General features: G+C 49.3%; 2 protein-coding genes across 3 annotated transcripts in view; both read left to right on the top strand.

Moving 5' to 3' along the window:
- The window catches only part of RNF10 (ring finger protein 10), a 202,056-nt gene that overhangs the window by 101,279 nt on the left and 85,258 nt on the right, over positions 1-15,519 (top strand). The gene's annotated exons all lie outside the window — the stretch shown is intronic.
- On the top strand, positions 72-15,204 carry ACADS (acyl-CoA dehydrogenase short chain). 2 transcript variants are annotated; one of them, XM_080392666.1, is made up of 13 exons: positions 72-569; positions 983-1,096; positions 1,602-1,713; positions 1,954-2,126; positions 7,796-7,959; positions 9,534-9,683; positions 9,885-9,996; positions 10,406-10,557; positions 10,836-11,006; positions 12,261-12,398; positions 12,676-12,771; positions 13,122-13,178; positions 13,785-15,204. In XM_080392666.1, exons 1-13 carry the CDS (start codon positions 368-370, stop codon positions 13,935-13,937), a joined length of 1,794 nt encoding a protein of 597 aa, XP_080248792.1. In that variant the 5' UTR covers positions 72-367; the 3' UTR covers positions 13,938-15,204. The 2 variants fall into 2 exon arrangements, with proteins under 2 accessions (XP_080248792.1, XP_080248791.1); XM_080392665.1 differs by lacking the exons at positions 72-569; positions 983-1,096; positions 1,602-1,713; positions 1,954-2,126 and adding an exon at positions 7,355-7,478.

Raw genomic sequence — 15,519 nt, 5'->3', positions numbered from 1 at the left:
CGCTGCGGGATTCAGGCAGGGATTTAATTAACGAGGGGGGGACTTAATTAACGGGGAGGCCGGTGCCCCGGCTGTGCGGGCAGGGTGATCTCCCGGCCCCCTGCCTGGTGGCGGGCGGCAGGACGGGTGTCGGGCCGTGGTTTTTGTTTGGTTTCCGCCGGGCTTTTCCGCCCGGCCTACCCCGCAGCCCCGGGCCGAGGACACCCGCGAGGGGAACCCCTCCGGCCGCGTACGCGGCGGGCCCTGCTTAGCTTCGGGGCCCCGCTCGTTGCTAGGCAGCGCCCGCGACCTCTGACCCGCCGCGGCGCCGCCCCTCGCTCCCATAGCTACCGAGGGAGGCGGCGGCCATCTTGGCGGCGGCGGGGCGATGAGCGGCTCGAAGGCGAGGGCGGCGGCGGCGGGCCCGGAGAAGAAGCCGCCGCCGGGGACCGGGGGGCCGCTCAGCCGCCTACGGGGCCGGCGCGGCTCGGGCGACGCGTCGCCGCGGCCGCCGTGGACCGAGTCCGAGTTGCTGGCGCTGGAGACCGTCCGGCCCGAGCACGTCCTGGGGCTGTGCCGGGTGACGGAGAGTGAGTGCGGGGCCGGGGCCGGCATTCCTGCGCCGCTCCGGTGGCCCCTTCGGCCGGGCGGCGGGGGCGGCGCAGGCCGTGCCGTGCCCCGGGGGGGCGGCGGGGCGCTCCAGCCTTCGGTTGTCTTGCCGCTCCCGCAGGGTCGGGGCTCGGGTGTTCTGTGTCGCTCTGGGGTGCTGGTCGCTGCTTGCTGTGCCGACCCCTTCCCCTTCGCTTCCTCGCTCTGCCGCTGGCGCTTGGCGTGCCTGCCTTTGTGTCTTCTAGTCTCAGTTTTGTCCTGCTTCCATGAAGCTTCTGCAAAACAACTTGCAGTGTGTGTCTGAACGGGCTGGGGCTAACAACAACAAAAAATTCCTTTGGTAACTGCTCAGAGATCTTTTGAAATACCGCTGTATGTTTTCTCTCTCTTCTAGATTATTTATGCAAACCTGAGGACAACATTTACAACATTGACTTCACCAGGTTTAAGATCCGGGACCTTGAAACTGGAACAGTGCTGTTTGAAATCGCAAAGCCATCTGTTTCAGGTATGTCCTGCTAACATCGCAGGGAGGCTGGAGAGACTCATAGAGCTGAGGAGTTGCGATGCAGGACTCATGCAAACCAAGCAGAAAGGTCCTTCAGTCTGTCCTGGTGACTAAATTCCTCTCCTTTAAGCACAGGACGGAGTTTGTCTCTGCTGAGAAACTTGTTGCAAAAAAGTGATTATCGTGAGGCGGGGGAGTGCTATCAATTGCAAATCTTCCCTTCTTGGCTGGTTACAGTACAAAGTTTCTTTCATGTGTTTTAGCAGTTGTGAAGGGGGATATCCTGTGAGGTTGAGGGTGGTTTCAGCTCCCAAGCCACCAAGGCTGCACCAGCTGTCATAGCGGATCTTTTATTTCTTATTTAGTGCTAGTCTCAGACCAGTTATTAAACGCTTTTATGTTCAGTGCCTAAGCAATAGCCAGCTTGTCCTGGTACATGCACTAGCCAGTATTACCTCACATGTTTGCTATTAGCGGAATAACTCTGAGCTGGTGTGTTTTCTAGAGCAAGATGAAGAGGATGAAGATGACAACAGTGAACTGGACGCTAGCGCAGGCCGCTTTGTTCGTTACCAGTTCACCCCAGCGTTTCTTCGTCTTCGGACTGTTGGTGCAACGTGAGTATGAGTTCACGGAAAGAAGGGAGATACCAGATGTTTGCAAAGTGTCACTTGAAAGTTTATAGCAAAACTGAGTCAGAAACTAGAGAGAACCCATCTTGCGCTACAGATGTCAGAGTCCCTCTTTCTGGAATGATCTGTTGGATACTTGTGTAGCCTCTGGTCCAAGGCTCTGTTCTTCCCAGTAGGAAGAGAGATATGTCATTTTAGCTGTTTTTTCCTACTTTCTGCATGCAGAGTGGAATTCACAGTGGGAGAAAAGCCAGTGTCAAACTTTCGAATGATTGAGAGACATTACTTCCGAGATCGCTTGCTGAAGAACTTTGACTTTGATTTTGGCTTCTGCATTCCCAGCAGCAGGAACACATGTGAACACATTTATGAATTCCCTCAGCTCTCAGAAGACCTTAGTAAGTATCTCTTTCCCCACACTGACTTGTGTTTTGTTTGTGTGTGCATATGCTCGTTTTCTCCCTCTCTCTACTTGTGAAAGAAGTTATGACTGGGACGGCAGGGGACAGGAATAAATAGATAAAGACTCCTAGTTTAAGCTGTGTGTAATCTTGACTGAATTACGGATTTGTGCTGCAAAGTCTTCTCCTTTGAAAATGAAAGAGTAAGACAACCTGTGTTGTCCAAGTCACAGATTGTAAGAATTGATCAGTCGCAGAGCTGACATGCCTGATGCCTAACAGTGTAGCTCAGAATATAACAAAACCCTGAAAAAGGGTTCTTTTGGTAGCCACGCATCTGCTTTCAGCACTAGCTTGTTAGGGCTTGAGCCTCCTGCTTTGGAACAGAACTGGCTCTTGTCAGAGAGGTGTGTTTTCAAGCCTACCAAGATCTCTGCAAATATACGTTGCACAGGGTACGTTTGACCTCAGGGGGTGGATGGAGCAGGAGCACATGGGCCCTTCTGTGGCTGCCTAGGTGCGGGAGGAGGTGCAGAGTTTGTGCCCTGCCTTGTGTACATGTGGAGAGTGCCACCGCTTTTTCATTTGTGGCTTTGCTGCCCCTCTGCTTATAGGCGTAAGTGCTGCTCTGCTCCAGTGGTGGCTCTGACAGTTTCTAAGTTGCCTTGTGTGAGATTTCTTGATCCCCCTTTGTTTGCTTTTGACAGCATGGGTCCTGTGAATAGGAAGAATAGGAAGGGGTAGGCCAGAGTTTTTGAAGCATGCACAGCGGAGCCGTTTGCTTCTCTTACTTGGGCAGGGCAGAACATCAGCCTGGTAAATCCAGAAGAGTGGCAGGGTCCTTTTCGCTCTTGACTTTGTGCTGTCCAGCGGAGTCTGGCAGGCTTTTGAATGTAATTGAGCTTTCTCTTTCACAGTCCGTCTGATGGTTGAAAATCCATATGAGACCCGCTCAGACAGCTTTTACTTTGTGGACAACAAGTTGATTATGCACAACAAGGCCGACTATGCTTATAATGGAGGACAGTAATCATTCTGTGTCCGCTGGATGCTGTGATGCTGTTAACCGTTCCAGATGTCCAGGAGTGGACTGGAGTTGCTGTCTCGTGCAACAAAGCTTTTTGCTGAACCCTTTTTCCTTGCACGAGGCTGAAAACACGAAGCAAAGACGACAGCTCATGAAAGTAAAGGATCTCCCTGCAATACTTCTCTATCGGACACTCAACATATCCAGCCTCTCATTCTTTATTTCTGGTTACCTTCTGGTAGCTTGGTTAGGCCATGGATCAGAGGCACTGTTAGAAAATTCTTGTTATTACAGTCTTTAGAGTTAGGTTGCACCTTTAGTGCTTCTGATGTTTCACCTACTGGGTGACTACCCTCTTTCAAGAGGTCAGATTGTTTGGGTAAGCTGTTTCTTAGCAGGAAAATGTTAGTCCTTCAAGAAGCCGGTGATGCCTGAAGAGCAGATCTCTTGTTCAGTTGGATAGATCATCTCTTTAGTGCACAGCGGTTTTGTTTGTAGCATGGCTGACATTGCTTTTTAGGGTGCATCCCAATAGTCTCCAGTGGGAAAGATAAAATAAGAGACTAATTCAGCTTCTAAGCAGTGCAGGAATCTTCTTTCTGCCTCTGGGGGCCTGAGATGCCCCTGAGAACAGTTTAATCTGTGTCTTGCCAGAGATTTCGCTGGAAATATGAGGGGGGCGGGGGGAAGGGGCCTTACCCAGGTCATTCTGACAGTATTTCTGTTTGAGCTCTTGTGAGCAAATTGCTGCATTTTGGAGCTCAGGGGTCAACCTTAGAGCTGAAGTTAATCTCACTATATTTACCATTTCTCCTGCTTCCTTTTGTGTAGGAATTTTGGCTTTGCTACAGAATGTATTGCTTTTTAGATCGACAGCATATTGTCAGTCTAGCTGGGGTGAAGGGGAGGTGTCAGTTGAGTGGGGCTTAGAGGGAAAAGGGGGAATGTGGAAAATCACTTGAAAAACGTGTAGGAAGCAGAGCTTCCTAGGCTTCAGTCTCTCTATACTTCTAAACCTGCATGGTCTGTCAGAGGTGCTGGAAGGAGAGATGGTGGTGTTACCAGGTCATTTGTTTTGTTTCAGTTGAGGTATTAGTAGCTAAAAGCTTCCTGGGTCAGATCACTCAGTGTTACAGAATGGGATTCTTACAGTGAGAATATGCGTGATTCTCTTTTTAATTGTTTGAGTTCCCATCACTGCTCAGCCTATCTAGCTGCTTGTTTATGGTTTAGGAAGTTCTTCTGCCAAAGTAGTTAATGTCAGACCAGAGGGTGTATTTATTTCACAGCTGCATTTGGGATCTGGTGATAGGAAATAACATCATGCAGTGGGAAGAGGAGACCCACGTCTTCTCAGCGGCCATGCTGGGGCCCAGCTCCTGATTGTGCAAAATCTCAGCTAGCAAAACCATTTTCTGTCTATTTTGCTGGCTCTCAAGACTGGCATTTTTCCTGTCCACTCGCTGGGCTGGTCAGTTAGGTCTCCTGTATGTGGGAGTTGAGTTGTGGCTAGACTAGAGGCATTTGCTAGTATTAGTTACATTTGTTCCTTGAGACAGTTGAAATGTAACTCCTTGGTGGATACAGTTGGTTACCTATTGTGTTAAGTAAGATTCAGGGTAGTTCGTGTTTTAGCAGGATTAAGTGGGGTGGACATTACAGCCTGGAGCCTGTTAATGCATAGACAGCAATAGGAAACCACTGCCCTTACCTCACAGATTAATGGTATTAATTTTGGCATAGAAGATCAGCTGGCATCAGGGTAAGCAGTGAGATTATGTGGGGTGGCAGCCATGGAAGAATCTCCAGCTCTTGGGAAGATGTTTAATTATGATTAACCACAACAAATGACCTGTTCTGGGTGGAGCATTAATCATGAGCAACCACAACAAATGTCTTGGGAATGTGGAGGGGCAAGGTCTGCATGGTTGAAAGATGAACAGTCCTGCTACCATCAGTCCCCTCCAGCATCTCCAAAGGCACTTAGGCAATCTCATTTAGTTCTTTCAGAATTAGTTAGAGCTGCTTGTGAAGCGGAGCTTGATATGCCTCTTGTGGTGATTGTCTTCAGAAGGCCTCGTGTCCTGCCACTGAGGTGGGAAACATTTGTTTTGCTGGAAGTTACTTGTGACAAGGCAGAACTGCTCAGAAGTGTATTTTTCTCCTTAAGTGTTCTGAGATGCTCAGGATAGTACCTGAGGAGCCTGCTAGTTACTCCCTGGGAAATTTTAGCATATTGAGCTGAATTTGTGTGTAGTGTAAATCCAGGTGCCTTTAAATGTTACTTTTATCACATTTTCTGTATGAAGCAACCTCCTGCTTTTCTTACAAGTGTGATGATTCCCATCTGCTTTCTATGTCACTGCATAAAGATTCTTAAAAGGAAAATGGACTGTTGCCAGAGCAAGCAGCAGAAGTTACTGTACAGGCAAATACCAACTTGTGCAAGCCACTTCTAGTAGTTGGCGTGCAGCTCTGCACGCTTGGGGTGTTTGTAGGGGTGTGGGTGCCATCTAGCAGCTGCTTTGCAGAATGCGACTGACAGCAGGAAAGCACACTGCCAAATGTAAATGAGGTATTTGATGCTTATAGGAAAGTAGATTCCTGTTTTTAGTCATTACTTCTGCCGGTAGTGATGAGAAAAAAGCATTGAAGCAGTTGCTTTCGCATTGGTGTATGTATCAGCTATTCAGCAATAAGAGAAGAAAAAACTGGGGGAAGATCAGAAGACTTGCAGGTAGTGGTAGCACCCTTCAGTTCCTAGCTGAATGTTTGCTTTGCCAAATTAGAAGGTCTTTGCCCAAAAAAACATGCTGCAGAAAAAAAGTCCCTACAAGAGGGCAGCCCAGCACTGAAAAAGTTGATTGTAATCCAAAAAGTCAGGGATCTCCAAACTCCTGTCCCCACTTTTGCCGCTTCCCTAAGATTAGTTTTCTCTTAGATGCTTTCTATAAAGTGTCTTCTCTTTGTGACAGGGATGATGTCTTTGGTAAACGTGTTTTAACAGAGCATCTTCCTTCTGGATTGTGTGCTCCAGTGCTTTAATGATGGGTCAAAGCAGCTCATGACAGTGAGCTAGGAAGAAATTCCACTGGGATCGCACCCTTATCAGGTGGATGGTCTGTCCTAGCCAGGTGCTGGAAGCAAGGGAGATGCTTTCAGTGTCAGCTGAGGTTTGAGCAAGGGAAAAGGTATCTGTGCAGACAGCTGCTCTCGGGTTGTTGGCTGAGTTGGAAGGAAAAAAGAGTTGGGATCATACTGTGTTCTGCTCTAACAAAAAAAGGGACCAAACCCACAAACTCATGCTAAATCTTTCCAGTATTTGTCCTCTTAGTACCAGGACCTCTTTTTCTACATCTTTTTTGAGGCAAGTGCTTTGGATCCATGCAAGCAAGCTTCCTGGACAGCTGTTTTCACAATTGACTGAGGAATACATATTGCACCTTGTGAAGGATGGTTGTCTCTCATTGTATGGACTCGGTACTGCTGTCCTTGTCCTCCGTTTTTGGTAGGAAGTGTCTTCCTTTGTGTGTTTTCCTTAAATTTTCGATGTCTCTTGCTGCAGAGAAGCAGCAGCCTTCTCTCTGGTGCTTGAGGATGTTTACTCCACTTCTCCGAGGGTTCAGGAAGAACATTCAGAAGTCAGAAATGAAGAAGTGGTGGTGGTGAAGCAGTGAGGTCCAAACGTGGTTATTACTTCTCAGCTCTGTTTCATTACATCCTCTTCAGCTGTTTCCCAGTGTTTGTCTTCTGCCCTGCTCTCTTGTCACACCGAGCTACTGAGCTACTGGTGCTGCCCCGGAGCGCGGCCGGCACCAGGTGTAGTCCTGGGACCCCAGCGCTGCTGTCTCCCTGGGACTCAGTGAGGAGGCCGGGGCTCGGGGACAGCTGCCTGGTGGAGTCATCGCCTCTTCCCCTGCAGCAAAGGACTAAACGCACACCAGCAGTCTCCGTGGACCGGGATCTCCGTGCCCTTACAGGACGCGTATTTGTCTCTCACAGCGTGGCCTTTGGGCTGGCCGCCTCGGGCGTGCTGTCCCCTGCGGGCACCCCGTGGGTGCCGTGCTCCCCCCGCGGGCGGCGGCGCGGTGCCCGGCTGTCGCGGTGTCTGTACGGACGTTCCTTTGTCACCAGCAATAGCAATAAACCCAGCTCCCGTTTTCGCACGGGCGGGGCCCGCTCTGTGGGGGTGGGCGGGGCCGGGGCTGGGCGGGAGGGTGGGCCGCTCGCGCCACGCGCGTGCGCGGTTCCTCACTCCCCTGAGGCGACAGCGGGCGGCATGGCGGCGGCGTTTCTGGCCCGCGGCGGCGGGGCACCCAGAGGTGAGGGCGCCGGGCTCGTCCCGGCTCCGCCGCGGCTGCTCGGTGGGCTGCGTGGCTGCCGGGGGGTGGGAAGGGGCCGCGGCCGGCGCGGGAGGCGGTGCCCCGGTGCCCTTCAGGGCCTGAGGCGGGTTCCCTCAGCCGCGGCGGGCGCGGTGCCGCCCTTCAGCCGAGCCCTGCCCTGCTGCTGGAGGAAAAGCGTGCCCCCGGGGGGGCCCAGCCGCGGTGTGTCCGTCTTGCCCGGGGCCTGGCCCTCCTGGGTCTCTTCTAACGCCCTGCCCCGGGCGTGGAGGGAAAGAACGGCCCTTCGTTCCTTTCAGCACTGGCCTTTGGGTGCCTCCGCCGGCTGCACACCGTGTACCAGACCGCGGAGCTGCCCGAAACCCACCAGATGCTGCGTCAGACGTGCCGGGACTTCGCCGAGAAGGAGCTGATGCCGCTGGCCGCCCAGCTGGATAAGGAGCACCGCTTCCCGGCCGAGCAGGTGCGCGCTGCTCCGCCGCGGGCAGGGCCTGAGCAAAGTGTAGAAAATTGCAGCTTAAACTGGCTTGTGGGAGGATTCTTAGGGTGTGGAGCTTGTAGTGCCACAGGACGTTTTGAGCCTTTTACCTTGTGTTTCTCTGCATCTGGGTTTTAATACCGTGGCATTCTTAGTTCTGTTACTGCTTTACCTGTGGGCAATAATACAACAGACTTATAAAATCAATTACATACTTTTATAGACTGCACATAACCATAAAAATGGTTTATGGTGTGGAAGTGTCAATGACCCGTGTGCATTTGAGACAGTGAACAGAAATGATCAGGAGATAGATGCATGTTGGTCATTGTCTGGGGCTGTGAATAAATAGAGATCCCAGTCAAACCTGTAATTTTTCTCGTGGCAAGTGGTACATTCTGTGCTGTGTTGAGCAGATTAACTCACCTGTTAATTGCAATTAAATACTAAGCTCCATAAAATAATACATACTATTACGTTATCCAAAAGGCTCCAAGCAAGCAGTCAGAAGCATATAAGTTTTGTTATACAACCCTCTTTCTGTTAAGGAGTAAGGAAGAAAATACTTTCCTCTTTACTTAACTGTTCTTATCTGAGAATTTTACATTTGATGCCGAGTTGAAGAAAATTCAAAATGTAAACAGGGTTTATTAAGGTAAAACAATATACATAGAACTGGTTATTGTCTTTTGTTCATCTTCTGGATTTGATATGAAGGAGTAGTGTTTTGGGTGCCCATACAGAGGGAAAATGATTAAAAATTCTTCTTGTTTCCTCTTGAAGCAAGCAGAGGCTGGTAACGTACTTGCTGCTGCAACACCAAAAGCTTGACATTTTAAATATAAAAACAGAGAAAAGCTGCTTTTTTCCCCCGGTTTTTCTCCTTTATGGTGCCAAATGTTAACAAGAGACCTAGAATGAGACAGTTGGTGCTCTGAAGGCCTTAGAGTTAAGAAGCCAGGGGTCCAGCTGAGGAACATGGGGTGAAATAATTTAGAATGTAGCCAATAATTAAATTCTCTGGGAAGCAAGACCTGGCTTTATGGGAGTGAAAAAGTCACCTTCTTGCAAACTGTTCTGTGGGTCATTCATTCTGTAAAATTCTTTCCTTCTGCAGTCGTAGGCTGATGCTCAGCAGACTCAAAGGTAAAGTTCTAATGATTTTTATCAGCTAGATTTCCCATTGAGAGTTTCCTATTGACAGGAGACATGCAAGGGGAAGAGCTTTGGTGGGAGGCTGAGGAAATGCTGGTGGGGTTGTACCTCCCTATTTTACCTTCAGAAGCCTCCCTCCTTCTCAGTACTGAAGAGGACTCTTTTAAGTAAGCAAGAGCCTCATCTTAGGCAGCAGTGACTGTGTACAGCTCTTGTTGAAGTCATCGGGACCTGGGGACACTTACCAGTTTATACAGTCAGATTCCCATTTCACCAGGAGTTGTGCACATCTTTTCCTCTGTGTGTAGCCCTGCTATGACCTGTCTTTATCTCCATGTGTCTGTGTGTATTTGCTGGGACACTGGTGGTACAGAGGATCTTGCTTCTCTGTTCACTATGTGCAGGTGAAGAAAATGGGTGGCTTAGGGCTGCTGGCTATGGATGTCCCTGAGGAGTACAAAGGAGCAGGCCTCGACTATCTGGCCTATTCCATTGCCGTGGAGGAGATCAGCAGAGGCTGCGCGTCCACGGGCGTCATTGTCAGCGTCAATAATGTAAGTGTCTCAGGTTGTGTGTGAGCGATAGGCGCGGAACCGAGGCTGGCATTAGGGGGGTTATTGGAGAGGGGTGTTTGGGAGAAATGGGGCCTGTTCCTGCGGTGGGTTCTGGTGTGTTGGAGAGCACTTAAGACATTAGGGAGTTACTGGATTTCTTGTATCTTCAAGAGACGCTAACTCAATTCTCAATTCTTAAAGTCTCTGTATTTAGGGCCAATACTCAAGTTTGGCTCCGAAGAGCAGAAGCACAAATGGATCACTCCCTTCACTGATGGAGAGAAAATTGGATGTTTTGCCCTTAGTGAACCAGGTGATGTGACTGTTACCATTCCTGTTGAAAGAACATAGGGTAGCTTCTTTCCTTAGTCAGGTTTAGGATGGACTTTAGGTCTGTGAAATTGTAAGAGTTTGTATAAAGGTTATTTGTAGCAATTCTGTGTAAATTAAGTCTTAGTGCCCAAGGTATTAACTGCCATCCCCATGGTCCATGCTGAAAATTTTCATCCCCTCTGTGAGCAGAGCTCTGGAGATAGACACATCTTAAGACACATACATGGGCCCTTCTCTTCCTATTTGGGCCCTGGGGAGGGACAGTGGCAATGCTGCCACCACAGTTACAAGAGGTGCTCTGGGCTGATGGAGGGGCTGTGGGTAGGGGTGAGTTGGTGCCCCAGGCTGTCACTGATTGCCTGAGTTTTGTTTGCTGGTGCCTTGCTCAGGAAATGGCAGCGATGCGGGTGCGGCATCCACGGTGGCACGCCTGGATGGTGATGAGTGGGTTCTGAATGGCACCAAGGCCTGGATCACCAACGCCTGGGATGCCTCGGCCACTGTGGTGTTTGCTACTACAGATAAATCCCTGAAGCACAAGGTGTGTTCATTTGGTCAGTCAGGGAAAAGGGGTGGGAGTAAAGGAGTTGTGCAGGAGAGGCACTTCAAAAAGGCTCTGGGGACACTATTTAGAGCCATGTTGGGCATCAAGCAGAGCAGAGGAAGGGCTGATGTGTGCTGGCTTTGTTCTCTCAGCTCTCCCTTTCCTTCTGGTTACCTAGACATGTGGCTTCCATGAAAAATGTTTGGAGGAAGCCTGTTGACAGCTAGGTAAGCGGGAAGTTGGCACTGTTCCTAAGAGTCTTGGTCTTGTTGCAGGGCATTAGTGCATTTGTGGTTCCCATGCCAACTGCTGGGCTGTCACTGGGAAAGAAGGAGGACAAGCTGGGAATCCGAGCCTCTTCAACTGCCAACCTGATATTTGAGGACTGTCGGATACCCAAGGCCAACCTACTGGGGCAGCTGGGAATGGGCTTCAAAATCGCCATGGTAAGAGATGGATTGGGGTGCAGCTGTGGTTGTGTGAAGCTGTAGTTCCCAAGCTTAGCATTTCCAGACTTAGGATCACTTTGGTGAGAGCCGCTAGTGTAAGCTGTTTTGTGTAACATTAAGCAGTTGACCCCTCTTGCCAGCGTGGGAGAAATCATTTGTAGACCGTGGTAAATCGCTAGCTTACCATAGATCCTTGACAGCACTTTTATTGTAAACTCGATGTGGCACAGTTCTCAGTTGAAATAATGCTGATGCTGCTGAAGTGGTTTGTCAGCAGGGGTGGCGTATTTTTATTTTTCTCCTTTCCCAACCCTCTATTCCTCCAGTGAAAAACATGGCATTTTCCCTAAATACTGTGGCAGAGGAAGGCTGTCCTGGAGGTCCAGGACAGCCTCTGGATAGCATCTACAGGTGGATGAAATCTGAGTTACAGTATGTGTGTGACTTGTGAGGAGGAACCAGGCAGCTGCAGAACAGCGGGTTTCCTGCAGTGATGCACTGTCCCTCGGAAGTGTTGGTGGCTCTCTGTAGGGGCAGAACCCCGTTTGTTAGCCTGACTTTTTGAAAAAGGCTGAGCTCCCTGGAGAACAGCCCCTTCCATTATGTCTGAAACTAAAAGAACCTGTCAGTCACCAACCACTTTTTTAAGACACTGAGCCCAGGGCTGAGGAGATGAAGCCTTCTTGCACTGCTGTTAATTCTTCCTGTGCATAGTGAGGTAGGGAAGCAGTTAACGTAATGGGTAGGTGTTTGAGGCAAGTCAGGTTATTGACTCAATTCACTAGTCCCTTTGAAAAATGCTTCAGTGTGTGTAGTAATGATGAGGGCAAAAAGTAAAACTGACCAGATTGCCTTTTTTTTTTTTTTACTCTATTACAGTAAAATCAGCTGCACAGTGAGCCAGGGGTCTACCTGAAGGGTTCTCTTCAGCCCCTTCAAGAGCAGATGTTCCTCATTGTGTTGTTTCCCTTATTTTTCACCCCATCTTCCACCCTACCCCCACCTTCCCCAGTTAGTAAAAAGCAGTAAGTCTGCTTTCTGCTTTCCTTCTTTTACCCCTGGGTTCTCTCTGCAGTGCCCAGTACATTTTATATCTCTCTATTCCTCCATAACTGGGAATACTCTGAATCAAGGTGGTGTCTCATCAGAGGATACTAAGGCTCCAGCAGCTTTCCAGGATCAGAAGTGTGAGCGTACTATATTTGATCAAGTATGATTTGACTTAATATAGGTATTTTTTGTCTTTCTCAGCAAACTCTGGATGCAGGAAGGATTGGTATCGCCTCACAGGCTCTTGGAATAGCACAGGCAGCTCTGGACTGTGCTGTGAATTATGCTGAAAAGAGAATGGCCTTTGGGTCACCCATCACAAAGCTACAGGCAGTGCAGGTACACGCTAGGTGGATGGGCCACTTCCAAACATTGCTGGGGCTGCCGGAAGGTTCATGTGGACTCTCGGGCATAGCTTCAGGCATGCAGTGCACTCTGCCCTGTCTGTGATAAACAGCGTAGTGACTTCTGTTTTCCAACACCATTAAAACTGATTGTTGGGATGGAGGCGCTCCTTTTCTAGCAATACGGGCCTCAGGGGTGGGAGACTTTTGTTGTATGTTCTTGTGCAGGCAGAGGCTGTCACCTGGAACAAAGGCAATGTTTGTCATTGCAGTTTAAGCTAGCAGATATGGCTGTGGCATTGGAGGCTGCGCGCTTGCTGACCTGGAGAGCCGCGATGCTGAAAGACAATGGAAAGCCCTTCACAAAGGTATTTCCAACCTTGCATTTGTCTAGCCGTGATAGTGTGGGGCACAGACTCAAGGCTAGAAAGCAAGAAACCCACACTGTACAGCATCGCCATGTGCAGCACTCACCCAGCCAGTGCTTTCTGTGTCTACCCCACCAGCAGATCCTGGGCTCTGCTGTCTGTCCTTGGGCAGCCTGCTGCGCTCAGTCCTGGTTTTAGCCAGTGGGAGAGGGGTGGCTGCTCTCATCTGGCACCAATGCTCAGGCCTGTCTCTCTGCACAGCGGGTCTGTGAGCATTCAAGCTCCTCATGCAAGTGAGATGTTCCTTTTTGTGACAGCTGCACCCTCAATGATGTTTTCCTTCCCCACAGGAAGCAGCAATGGCCAAACTGGCTGCATCAGAAGCTGCAACGGCCATAGCTCATCAGGTAAGTAGTTCAGCTGACATCTCTGCAATACAGCATGCTGAAAGGGGAGTTGGTGGTGTTGCACAGTAAGTGCTTGGGGAAGGTGGGATGGAGTTTGCGATATTTTTTTGTTTTTTAAACAAACCAACCAACCCACCCATATGGCTGAAGCTGCTTAGCATGGCCATCTTCCTGGATTGTGGGAGTGAGCAGGGATTTATGCTGCCCTGTGGCAGCTACTAAAGTCTTCTTGTGCCTACTACTGTCCAGAGCAGTGGCAACGTTTTGCGTGGGACCAGCAATGTGGGAGACAGCATGGGTGCACCAGACAGGACTAAGTTTGCAACAGTGAGCAAATAGAGCAGGACCTCTGGTGTCTTTAGCTAAACATGGTTCACTAACAAATGCCTCTGAAGCAATTCCTTTTCTGTCTGGGACATCAGTATTGCTCTTGCCCAGCTCAAATCCTGTTTATTCCTCTGACTGCAAAGGAGCTGTAGTCATTCAATGTGTCTCCCTCCCAGTTCTGCTTGTAGTGGGCTTTAGCACCTTTTAATGGTGGCTGTGTTCTGTAGAAAACAAATTCCTTCACCCTGCTTCCATTCTAACCTGCTGCCTTTATTTCAGGCCATCCAGATCTTGGGCGGGATGGGCTACGTGACAGAGATGCCAGCAGAACGCCATTACCGTGACGCTCGTATCACTGAGATCTATGAGGGGACCAGTGAGATCCAAAGACTGGTGATAGCAGGCCAGTTGCTGAAGGCCTACCGTAGCTGAAGAAGCCAACTAGAGCAAGACACTCCCCCAAAGTGCCTTGTAATGGTGCACAACAGTGACTGAGTTGCGGCCCTCTTGAATGAGGCTAATGATGGAAGTTTTCCTCACCAATGAGTAACTGACCCTCTTGTTAAAATGTGCTGATTCTTCTTTGGACAAAGTATGGTGCATGAAGGCCATATGTAGGTTTGTAAGCAATGGCTCTGAGTGCAGGAGGGAGGAGGCAACCTGTCTTTGTAGGGGAGCACAGGTCTTTTCCTAAACTGGAGCGTTGGGTTTGGTTTGGTAGTGGCAAAATGACTGCTGTTCAGTAACGTCAGCAGCTCTCCTTGCACACTTCCCAGCCACTGGCTGTTCTGCAAAAATTTGTCGCTACATGGTACTGGATAAATAACTAGTGCCAAAGTCAGAGGCACTGAGATGTGACCCCTGTGCCCTATTCCAGGCTGCAGGCTATACTGCCTCTTCTGATCAGATGTTAATGAATTTCAGGTGTGGGATGCAGCTAGGTGTGAGCTCCTACCTGGATCCAGGCTGTGCTGAGGTAATCCTGGCAGCAGTGCACTTCTCCCCACTTCCAACAGGAAAGGAGCCAGACAGGAGGACACAGGTACTACCTACACACCAAGGGCTCTGTGGACAGGCTGTGGTCGCTCCCTGTGTACATGTAAAAACACAGGTTAAAAAATCTGCCTGGATCTCAGCCAGCAGAGCCCAGCAGCCTGCACACTTGGCTGCTTAGGGACATATATGTAAAAGCAAAGGACAGAAAAGCTGCAGTGCCTGAGACTGGGTTTTTTTTTTAAAAAGAAACCCCAAACCCACCAAAATAACTCTGCTCCCAAAGCTGCTTTTACTACACCAGCAACTACCCACCAGGAAAGCAAGTGCACGAAGCGGCAGTAACAACCACTTCAATCTCTATACCTTTTAGGCAGCAAGGAGGAAATGAACAGATGACACAGAAAACCTTACCAGGAAGCTTTAGCAGTAGCACATATCCTCAATCGGTTATTTTTGGCAAGAAATTAACTTTTAGAAGATTCCACAGCCAAAAAAAAGCTCTAAACTCAGGAAAAGAGGGAGAGGATTAAGGCTAGAGCTTGTATGGTCCACCTCCTTGTCCAAGCAATGAGTACACTAGAGGTAAATGGTTCTTTTTCTGTGGTGCCTTTTTTTAGATTTATGTGGAGAAAGAAAAACATCAGGATTCTTATATTCTCTATAAGAGAGCAGAGAAGACAAATAAACCCTGATTTTAAAGGACCACCAGTCCCCACTTTCCTTTTTTATGCAAATGTGAATTAATTTAGAATATTTTCTTCCAGTCGCAAGACCCAGGAGCATAAGCCACCAGTGCCTGCATGCACCAGCCAGACATTGCGGTGAGGTGCAGCGGGTGTAGACATACCAGCAACAGAAATAATCCCTTTGCAGGTCGCTAGAGGGCAAGTGCACACTGGGGCAAAGTCTTCAAGTTTTGAACTTCTTGCTGCTCTCAAAAACCTAAGGATTAACAGAAACAGAGCCACACAGTGCATTCAACAGGAGTACTCCTACTGGAAAACAATTCTAATAACTG

This window comes from Falco punctatus (genome assembly GCF_963210335.1).
Source record: "Falco punctatus genome assembly, chromosome: 1".
Taxonomy (NCBI): Eukaryota; Metazoa; Chordata; class Aves; order Falconiformes; family Falconidae; genus Falco; species Falco punctatus.
The sequence above is the reverse complement of the archived record's forward strand: the minus strand, read 5'-3'. Positions and strand labels throughout refer to the sequence as shown.